The 11,170-nt window shown below is 40.5% G+C and overlaps 1 protein-coding gene across 1 annotated transcript in view; it reads left to right on the top strand.

Moving 5' to 3' along the window:
- Positions 1–10,722, top strand: part of STAP1 (signal transducing adaptor family member 1) — a 12,724-nt gene extending 2,002 nt beyond the window's left edge. The window contains exons 2-10 of the mRNA XM_085310136.1: positions 1,114–1,185; positions 2,928–3,041; positions 3,702–3,758; positions 4,992–5,164; positions 5,732–5,860; positions 6,670–6,739; positions 7,618–7,726; positions 9,496–9,651; positions 10,584–10,722. Coding sequence (XP_085166262.1) covers positions 1,114–1,185; positions 2,928–3,041; positions 3,702–3,758; positions 4,992–5,164; positions 5,732–5,860; positions 6,670–6,739; positions 7,618–7,726; positions 9,496–9,651; positions 10,584–10,648 — 945 coding nt within the window. The 3' untranslated portion in view covers positions 10,649–10,722. The remainder of the gene's footprint in view (positions 1–1,113; positions 1,186–2,927; positions 3,042–3,701; positions 3,759–4,991; positions 5,165–5,731; positions 5,861–6,669; positions 6,740–7,617; positions 7,727–9,495; positions 9,652–10,583) is intronic.
- Positions 10,723–11,170: the final 448 nt, after the last annotated feature.

The following is an 11,170-nucleotide window of genomic DNA, read 5'->3' as shown; positions in this document are numbered from 1 at the left end:
AAAAAAAAAAAAAAAAGAACAGGTAAGTAAACTGAAAACTAAAACAGAACATCTGTTTTACAGGTTTGCATTCCCAATTCACAGTCCCATAACAGATATACTTTTCAGCGACACAAGAAAAAGAGAAAAACATTTCCCATTATTCAGGACATGATTGTATCAGGGAACATTTGTAACAGTCAGACAATCATATTTACCATGGCATGCTGTTGATTTACAAATACCATCACGTGTAATTTAAAGACAAAGTACATAAAATATCTCTTCAAGTGCAAGAAGTCCAATTAATAGGTCAGACAACTGTCAAGCTTTACAAGAAAGGCATGGTCCTATCTCTAAAGCAAATAAAATAACATGATTAAAATTAAATGCAAGTAAGCAGTTCAAGGGAACAATGTTTAGAAGACTAGCATCTTTAAACATGTTTATCATCTGCTATTTCCCACTTTCTAGAGAATGATGTGCTGAGAACAACAAGGAAACAGTTTGCTTTTTTTTAACTAGCTGTCTTAAGCAGGATCAGGATCTTGCTTTTTCTGCTTTTCAACTTAAAAATTAAGTGAATATCCAACTCACTTTTGTATTTGTCTAAAGTATGGAGTGTTACTTTTATGCCAGTGAGAGTTTTAAATGGTATTTAAAACATATTTTTCTTTCATTACTTACCACTTCTAAATTGACAAATGTTAAAAATCTTCAGGGCTGGTTAATGGTAACCACAAGAGAATGTGTTTCTCAGTGCTACTCAAAAGGAGTTTTTGTTAGCAGGCACTGAAGCTGAGTAAAGGGATATGGTTTACTCATTGTTTAAATCAACATTATAATGATCTAGATCAACAAATGACAGGAAAGTGTTCCTTTTCCATGGCAGATTAGGACACTCTAAAACAAGGCCAGGATCCCATATATCTTTCTAGCTATCAATAAATTACTTAATAAACATTTTTTCCTTACATTGCTTGCAAAACAAATACATTCTCATTCTTTAATGCTCTTTAAAGCACTGATACAAAGCAAATGATGACAGAGTTTTTAATCAGTTATTTCACTTTAAGCATTTAGTGGGAACTGAAAAGATTCTCTTGACAAACTGACATTTCCTTCTTTCAGCAGGAATTTAAAATGTATTGGACAGAACTCAGAGGAACTGTGCTCTTCTTTTATGATGATAAGAAAGCCCCAACAGTGAGTAACATGCTATCTTTATGACTATGCATTTGATGAATTGCATCTGTTATTTTAATCAAGTAATCCTTTAGTACTCCAGACACTTCACTGCATTCCTTTTCTCTCTCATCTGCATAGCCAAGCAAATAGTATCTAACATTGTAATAGAAAGGCTGAGATTAAAATAATAAAGAATGAAACAAGTAGTAGCATATTAATTTGTCTCATCAAAACAAAAAGGAAGGTTCTTTGGCATCTGAACTACAAATGTATCCACAGCGTTCCACAATGTTATTGAGTGCTCTTTCCTCTCCTTCGCAGAAGAGTATAATACATCTTGATGTGTAATATGACATTTCTTTATGCAGGTGAGGAAAAAGTGCTCGGTATTATCCCAAAGAACTGTGGCTGAGGCTTTAGTTAGAATCACAAAGCAAATACTCAGATGGGTCTTGTGGGTTTATCATGTCTGTGATTATGAAAACCAGGATGTGAAAAATCCATCCTATGTTCACAAGTAAAATGATGGGCTCTGAGCTGACCATTATCTCTCAGGAGCAAAATCTTAGCATTACAATAGACAGTTCCATAAAAAGGTCACTTCAGCACTCAACAGTGGTCAAATCCGCAAAGCAAACGTTAGGATGTATTATTGACAAAAGAACAGAGTATAAGACAGAAAAAAGATCATTAGGCCACAGTAAAAGCCCGTGTTCCACCTACACTTTGAATACAGCAGACAGTTCTGACCCCTTCATCTCAAAAACCAGGACAGTAGACCTGGAAGAGGTTCAGAGCAGGGCAACAAAGTGGCAAGGAACAGCTCCTGCAAGGAATGACTGAGCAGTCTGGGACTGAAAAGAGAGGAGCTTATGGAGTACAGGAGAGAAAAGCAATTTGATGGGAGCATCCAAAACTGTTAGGAAAGGAGCGAAAGAGATCTTCAGTGYCTCTTTCCAGTGCAAGAACTAGGGGCCATCAAATGAAGTAATGAGCTGAAAGAGGTCGTTCTTCACACATGCCTAGGCAACTGCTTCCTACAGTATGGAGGTGCTAGCACTTCCAATGGATCCTAGGGGAGATTGGACAAGTCCTTGGGAGGGTGCTCCCACAAATGTACCACAGCCACTTGAAAACAAATCCCCTGAGAGAGCAGGGGAATGGAAGAGTATGAGGGCACAGGTTTTACATGCCTGTTTTGTTCTTATTTTCCTCAAGTGACCACCCCAACTGCTGTTACAGGAAGAGTATTGAGCGATGTGGACCACTGGTCTGAACAGATAGAGCCGTTTTGTTCTCTTTTGCCCTAGATGAGCTCGTAAGTGCCTGTGCTCTTGTTTGAGAGGCAAAGAGTCCCTGTAGCTCATATGGAGAGGCGGTGAAACAGTGCCATTGAAATGAGTCCAGCTTCTAGGCCRTTAGATGCATTTCCCTTGTGCCACTTCTGGTGACAGGCACCAAAGAGATCATGCCCTTATTTTGTGCATAAGGTAAAAGCCTTCCTGCTAACAGGAAAGCTTTGGTATGTGCTCAGAGTGGAGAYAGGTGGCCTGTGTACCCGGAAGGTACATTGCTGGTGAAAAGAGCTTTTGTGAGCAGAAATAATGGGCTGAGCTTTGGCATGCATGTCAGTGAAACTTAATCAAAACTCCAGAAAAGAAAGTCTTAACATATCTTCTGCTGAACAAACTTCTTTGGAGAACAGCTAGATTTTTGGTGAATGTTACACCTTGTGCTATTTCTCTTTTTTTCTTCCTTAGTACTCACAGAAATTAGATATATCAGCTTTGATCTCAGTAACTAATATTTATCCGAATGAAAATGGCTTTGCGCAGTTCATCCTGATGCTGTCGAATGAGGAACTAGAACTGAAGGTAAAAAAGGGAAACTATGATTTGTAAACCACGCAATGGTTTAGCATATCTCTCACAGAGCTCCATTTTGGTGTAGGGTCTGTAGCTGCCTTTGTAGCCTCTAAGTGTGCAGCCTGCAGACAGACAGCACCTCAAAGGCAGTCAAAGAGAGAGGAAGAGCAGAGGGAACTAATATCAGGGAAATTTCCCCTGTAGGCATTAGAAACTTTCTTGGGAGTATTTGGAAATATAAAGCAAAGAATTGAACAAGAAAATATATGAGAGAAACCAGAAAGTTCCACACTGACATGTCTGTAGCCCAGGTCACCTGTAAAACAAAGGTGTAACCTTTGGGTGTAACCACACCCCCATGCAAAAGCCGTAGAGGTTACAGTGCTCACAGACTGCCTAGAAAGTTTTATCCTCAAGCACCATCTATCACTTTAGCTTTTTCTCCTATTTGGATCCATATAACCTATTACTTTTACTCCAACAGAGCCCACTCTTTCTTACCTTCCCACCTCTGAAATTGGAGTATTGGGGAAGTGTCATATTTCAGGGTATGAAGTAGCTTGGTATGGTACTTCTAAAGGGATAAGGGTTATGTGAGGCTCCCAGATGAAAATGCAGTACATTTTTGCTGCAGAATCATTCTTACACTGTCATTTTATGTTCTCTCAGGCAGAGGACTGTGAATTTGGGAAAGAATGGAAGGGTTTTATTCTCACTGTAACAAAGGTAGGGAACAGCTTTATGTCTCGCTTTATGTCAAAAGTGTCTATAAGAGGCTTTTGTCTTCTTGCATGCCACAACTTGGCTTCCATAGCCATGAAGCCTTGCTGCTAAGGTGTTTGCACACACTAAATTGTTGGGTTGCTTATAACCACACCTATTTTTTTTCTGAGGAGAACAAAATTCAGGGTGATTTTACCCTAGATCATCTGCCATGGTATCTAATTAGATGCAGATCCCAATCCACTGTTTGCTATCTAGTAAGAAAAGACTTCTACGAAATGTCTGTCCCCTACAGCTGTGGACAAAGGAAGCAAGCTGAGAGACAAATTCTCTTGTTCCTTACCCCATAAACATAGAAACGGCCAAACTATATCCCTGAGAGAATCCATCAGTCCTGTAGTTACTGAGGAAAAAAAAAAGGTTTGCATTTCCCACAAGTCTTCACATGGCACTTTTGAAGCGACTGAACTGATCTGCTGATTCCCTATTATTCTGAACACTAGCACTCCCTCAGGGCTCATTTTATTGGTCCCACAGGCAAAACTCACAGCGTTTTGCTAGCTGTAAGTGTTTTAAAATGAAAAAAAAAAATCTCATGTTAGCGCTGGATTTGCTTCTTTGCCWCAGTCTCTTTAAATAGCTAAACAATTTTTCTCCTCTTTCATAATGCGTATAGAGTCTAAAGTCTCATCTACACATTAAAAAATATAATCACTAATAATTACTGTGGAATAACCATTCCATAATAGTTTCATATAAACTCACTCTTATGCAACACCTTGTTTGCTAAATGCACTTCAAAAACAGCAAGACTCTCACTGATAACGACCAGTGGGAAAGTAAATGAAGTTTGTTTAGAAGTGACTTTACACTGACCTAGCTGAATCACTAAAAAAGGTCAGGTTAGTTATATTATGTTTACATGGCCTTTTGCAGTAAAGCAACACCGAAATATTATTGTGAATTCTCACTCCTGTGAGAATCAGTGCACATCCCTGCACCTTGGTAAGTCAGGCCACAGATATACTTATCTCACTATTCTGATACAGAGGTGCAGTATCTCATTCAAAGATGACCCAGACCTTCCAGATTATCACACCTGCTTAAACTAACCACTAAGAAAGTCTTCTGCCTGGCAACTGCASTTAAAAATTAGTTGTGATAGCCACAGAAACAATCGCTCACTATGTTTGTCCATGCTTTCATTTCCTTTTCAACTTTGGCATTCATTTTCAGTTATCAATTCCACTGGATGAGTCATTATCACCTGGTCAATTTATGAGAATGCATGAAGTATTAGAGAAAGAAAGGAAAAGAAGGATGATGCTTAATGACAGTTCAAGTGCATCCTTGAATGAAGAAAGCCCTCSCAGCAGGAACTACAGCAGTACATCGACCACTATGCCAATGTAAGCTCCGAACTATACCAATCCCAACTTGACTAGAAAGCCTTCCCTTCCTCTTTCAAAATATTATTTTCCTACAGAGTTTAAACATTCAACTATTGTACAAGGGTTGCTTGATAGTCAATGAGCAAAATCTACCTTTAAATCTGCCTTTGTGGAGATTTACTGAAGAGAAGATTATTGCTGCAGGTTTTCTGCAATGCCTTTTTGTTTTGAAAACATTAAGAGTGTAGCATAATGCTCTTCTGGAAGAAAATACTGCTTTTTTTTGAGAAATTTAACTTAAGTTCCGGTGACTAATCTCACATTCATTGCAACGCTCCAGAAACCATCATATCTGAACCGAGGTGCCATTTTCTCTTGGAGAAAACCAGAGCACTGCTGTCCTGAATTATATTTTTATAATAGCCTTGTTCACGAAAAGTCTTTCGGATGTCCTGCCTACCTTGGACAAGCCTAGCATTGTTAGGATGCATTAACCTGGTAGACCACATCAGTCTTTGTGCAGCTCAGAATGACAGGGCCTTGCTAGCATGTATTTGTGCTGTTCCTCTCCTCTCTTCTACATAGGTGTTTCCATGCAGTATCTCGGCAAGAAGCGATAGAGATGCTGGAAAAGAACCCTTCCTGCGGGAATTTGATCTTGCGGCCTGGCAGCAACAGTAAGAACTACGCAATCACAGTTCGACAACTGATAGAGTAGGTTGATTCCACWGTATATTAACCCAGTCTTAACTATCATGCATTGTATTAGAAGCTGAATTGGTAATATCCAGAGATGATATGTGAAGCATATACCCTGGCTTCTGTCTGTTTTGAGAAAGGCAATCTGAAGCAGCAGGAATGGGCCTGAGACTCACTTCATAGAATGTTAAGGTTGGAAGGGACCYCTGGAGGTCATCTAGTCCAACCCTCAGCATAGCCCCGTATGGGAATTGAACCCATGACTTTGGCATTAGTAGGACCATGCTCTAACCAGCTGAGCTAAATTGCACTTGTTAGTCCTTTACCTCTCTAAAGCCAATTAAACTAAACAGAAAAGCAATAAAGAAACCAAAAGAAAAAAAACAAATGCTGATTTCCCTGTCTGCTGTCCAGCTGTGAAAGCTTACTGAGTTTAAGAATTCATCGCAAAGAACAGGTGCAAGAATGAAACAAACCATATCCCTTAGCAAAATAAACAAATAAACCAGAAGAGACAAGTGTTTTCAAACAGTAACTTAGTCTAAAACACACCATGTTTCCGCTGAATTAGCACAGTTTAGCTTTTGCAGAGCTTCAAAATAGAGGCATCTGAGAGCCAGGGAATGACATCTGCAATTCTCAACATTCCTAAACTAGAGCAAGGACAGGAAAAAACAAACCCTGCCCCACACCTTCAATAGGCCCTGGGGATATTACAAAGCACATCCACTGCTCCTGTGAAGGAGTTCACAATGACARGAACTGTGTATCAAAAGGCATTTAATTTCTGGCAGAATAACTACTTTCCTTTTATTTCCTTTCAGTGCCCCATTCATAAAGCACTACAGAGTAATAACCAAAGAAGCAAGTTTTGTCATTGAATTGGAAAGACAGGTAAGTGATCAGTTCCCTTATTACAGATTCTTAAGCAGGTGTAAGGAAAATTACTTAACAGAAAATTAGAAAAACTGGAGTAAATTTCTATCTATAAGTTGTGATAGTCAAAGTAAAGTACGTAGAGAGATTTTGCCTCTTGCTAGTCCAACTAATCTGATCATAAAGAACTTCACTCCTTCTGAGAACAGAAGACCTAGACAAGTAGAACAAAACCACATCAACCTTTCTATCTCCCTTTCTACCAAAAATAGAATCACYTCACCCTCAAGACTGCTTGAAAATGGCTTCAGTTCTTTCAACTCTAACTTTAGTAATAAGCCAGCAAACTGAGGTCCTACCGTAGAGGCACAAATACAAAGTGCACTTAATGTAATTTTGAGAAATAAAATCAGCTTGGCTGAAGCACTACAAAGGCTGTAAAGACCTTTTTAGTTTAAAACAGTTTTCTTCCACTTTTCCTAAGGCTCATTGTTTAATTAATGGCCTGAGAAGTGTCCTATTAGTTAGAAAAAGCATATGCTTTCTTCTCTGCTGTTGCAGCAGCTGCTGGAACAGCAGGAGCAGGCTTCAAAGGAGTCACTGAAGAGCAGCCAGGTGTATACAGTTAAACCTCTTGGTTAGTTTATGAATTTGATGGAAGGGAAGGAATTGTATATTTAGGAGTCAAAATGTTACTATAAGAAGCAAATGTTACTATCCTAGACCTCGCTGCATTTAAATTCTGGATGTAAATCCAGGGTACGTTGTTTGAGAAACATCATTAGGAATCACAGCCTGCCAGCAGCTTTTTGAAAATGTATTCTCCCTGTAGCCCACATAGGATGTTTTGTTTTGAGTGTGCAGTGTTTCGTTTTTTTTTCCCCCGCATTAAACAGGTCACACTGATGAGCCTTCATGATGTCATCAATTACTTTGTGACCCAGACCCGAGGGAACCTGAAACCGTTTGTCATGCCTGCGTATGACAACATGCTGCAGTCCAAAGGTGAGCCAGCTGCTGGAGGCGCACACACGAACTGTCTCACTGCAACACAGAGACAGAAGCAGTATGTGCAGAGACCCTGCACTAAAGCTAAATGCGAGGTTTTTYGCAGGCTGTTCTGGCATGATACATGGGCCAGAACAGCTCTGTTAGCCTTAAAGCAAGAAGGCAATGCTGCTTCTCCCAGAGATACTTCTGAGATTTGGAGAGGGCACAACACAAGTAGTTCTTATAGCAGGGAAATATATACCCAAATAACACCAGTTCCTACAGAAGACTAATTCCTATAGAAGACTTAAAAAACTAAAGAAAATAGCTGGGGGGGGGGAGGGAAGAGGGTAGAGAGGATGCACTGCTTTCGTAAAATGTGGTGGAAAATAGTGTATTGAAATAGGAAGACAGCATTTGCAGGTCACAGTGCAATAGAACTTTTCACATGACATCCTCATACCTTGTCTACTTACTTATAAACAGGATCAGCACTGTTGATGATATCCCAGAGGGACAGCAGGAATGCCTCACATTCGCTAGGGCTTTAAGCACTGCCTGAGAAGCAGGAAAAAAAATCAGGTCTGGATATCTAGGGTCTCCTAGTACTCTGCCAGGTCACACATCTGTTATGGGATCTGAACAGTTAGGCACTGGGGCATAAAACTGAGAAAAGGTATAAATCTAAGCAAACTGAAAGCTCTCCTGCCACAGCTATACATTCCCACTCCTTCCACCCACTCTGCCAGTAGGTGTGTTCATCTCACCCTGCCAGAACCTAATGTTGGGAACTAAACCAACATTTAACCCAGCAAAAATAAGTAAGCATCCCTGTTGGCTTAGCTCTCTGAACTACCCTTCTGTGGGCTGAGGCATGCCCCAGTCACTGCGGAGGAAGGGCAAGACTGCACAGCTGGTCATGGGGGAAGGCAGCAGGAGTGCAACAGCCCTGCCCCAGATCATACTGAGCAGTTGTGGAACCACCGCAAGCCTCAGACACAGCATCCAACTTCTCAGAAATGGGGGATCAAGCCCCCTAAAGCAAGTGACTTAAGTGATCAGCAGTAGGATTTGACTTCAATATTTTTAGCCTCTAAGTTCTGCCAGGCAGCTGGACTGAATATCACACTTACAGGATGGGGTACCTATTACTCAGCCACACTTCTTTGTAATTAATGGAGATGATTACTTCCAGAGCCTGGCTTTTTTTTAGACACCTCCTGTAGCACAAGATAACTTGTCCCTTCCTCTCCCCTGACAGCAGTGGGGCAGCAAGCATGTGGCTCAGCTGAAAACAGCTATGCTCTAGGCGCTAAAGTAGCTAGCAGTTTCACTGCACACACAAGATTTGTTCTAGGTAGATGTACTCTTATTTGCAGACCAACAGTGATCATGATGCACCTTTGATATCAGCTGGRAAATACAAATAAATTAAGAAGTGTTTCAAAGATTGTGAAAGTCACTCAAGGCTTGGAAAAGTTAGTTTAGAGGAATATCCATGTGCTTCTAAAGAGTAAGTAACAAGTGACAAAATAAAGTATACCCGCTGTATCTTTAAGAGTACAATGTAACAGAAGGTGTACACTACTGTTACAAGTATAAAAGTATTTGCATTTAGATTTTTATACATTAGAGAAAAAAAGTTTTAACTCAAACTCCTATTGCTTTATGTCATCAGCAAATTCACAGAACAAAACCTTTATCCCTACTCAGCCCCTAGACTCTTCGGGAACAGTTTTATATAAGGTGAAATATTAAGACTAGRTTCTTCTTTCTCCATGCAGGTATGCCTATCTCAGAGCAGGTACCGAGAGAGATCAAACAAGAAACTATTCACAGTCCAGAAGAAAGACCACTCCTGGCCCCTGCTGCTAACCAGATACTACCACAGAGTCAGGGATGTACTGCCCCTGCATCAAGAGTATCCAAAGGAATAAAGGGTAAGGAAAAAACAGCTTTTGTTCCCTTTTTATGCTGAAAGTTATTTGGGGGAATTTTTGAAGGTTAAGGGCTACATGTACCAAGTCCTCTCCACTCATTTTAGGCTCTTTTTGTTATCAACGTCATAAATATCATCAGGCCCTGTTTCCAACAGTCTCCTTCATTGCAACCTGAAGGACTGGTGTAAAATTCAGGATTCTTTTTCCTCCTCCCTTGCTTTTCATCTCTGCTCCCAGTTTAATATAGTGCTGCACTGTGTTGTTATACTGAGTCCACATTCTCTTGTAAACAGAGACAGAAACTGGAGAAGGGCAAGTTCTCTGTGGCAAGGTGCAACTTTCTGAGCAGGGCCTGACAGTTTGTAGCCATAATTCTAATTCAGGGTCTTCTGCCACTGCTTCGAAATGACACTATTCCACAGCTAGATGCAAGCCAGATTGGAGCTTTTTCTTCTAAAAACCTAGCACATACATAATATTCTAAGGTTTTCTAAAGAGCATAGGAAACATTTACAGTCCATGATGTGACAGTGACCCCACTATGTTAGACAGAGCAGGCAACTGCAAACCTCTGATACTACAAGCCCAGCACAGGGCAGGACTCAGGACTGCAGCTTGTTGCTATCTAGCTGCACAGCCTAGCAGCACAGATACTTTAACTGTCTTCTGCTAATGTGCCTCCACAGGACATTAGGCAAGCCCAGAACAGAAAAGAAAATACAGCAAAACAATCTCAGCAAACACAAAGAAACATGTGGGTTTAGCATCCAACTCAGTACGGACTTAGTGAGAGTGGTCTGTTGGTGCTATTACTGTGCATGCTGCAGTGGAAAATGGAAAGTACAAGCTCTAGCTAGGAAGTTCTGGTGGCTGCAACACATTTTGGAGGGCATCTTCTCATTCTCTGAGATTTTTCCCTCCTTTTTGTCCAGAGTTTCACAGAAGAGAAATGAAGAAAAGAATGAGACAGAGGCAAGAGAGGCTGGAAAAGGCATGAATCAACCACAAGTACTGCAAGCAGGGACTCCCAGCMAGCCCTTGAGAAACAGAAAGCTACTTGGGGAGGTAGAAAGAAAGAAGTACCCAGCCTTGTTTTAGCCTTCGAAATCTCTTTAGTCCAATCCAAAAAAACCCAAGACTTTTAAACTGGTGGAATGAACTGAAAGCACTTTTATTCAAATCATTTTAGATCTGTACAATGAAATTCATAGCCACAATTCCAGGACTATTTTGAACCTTGGCAGCTTTTTTTGAAAGCAGGAAGGGGGTGAAGGATAGGGGGAAAAGAAAGAAAAAGTTCAGTTTCAGCTCCTACAGAAATCTGTGGAAGAGAATTTCCAGAACACCTCCCAGTCTGTAAGCAGCTTGGGTGGTTGTAAAGTGGGGTGATATGACTGGGTACAGAAGCCTTCATGAAGCATTTACAGATCAGTATTGCCTCCATGCTACTCACAAACAAAAGAGACCCCACTAGAGCAGTCTATTGAAAACAGTGCATCACAGGGGAGAAAGCAGCAAC

The sequence above is a fragment of the Rhea americana genome, unplaced genomic scaffold (genome assembly GCF_003343005.1).
Source record: "Rhea americana isolate MKP2758 unplaced genomic scaffold, rheAme1 scaffold_107, whole genome shotgun sequence".
NCBI lineage: Eukaryota > Metazoa > Chordata > Aves > Rheiformes > Rheidae > Rhea > Rhea americana.
The sequence above is the reverse complement of the archived record's forward strand: the minus strand, read 5'-3'. Positions and strand labels throughout refer to the sequence as shown.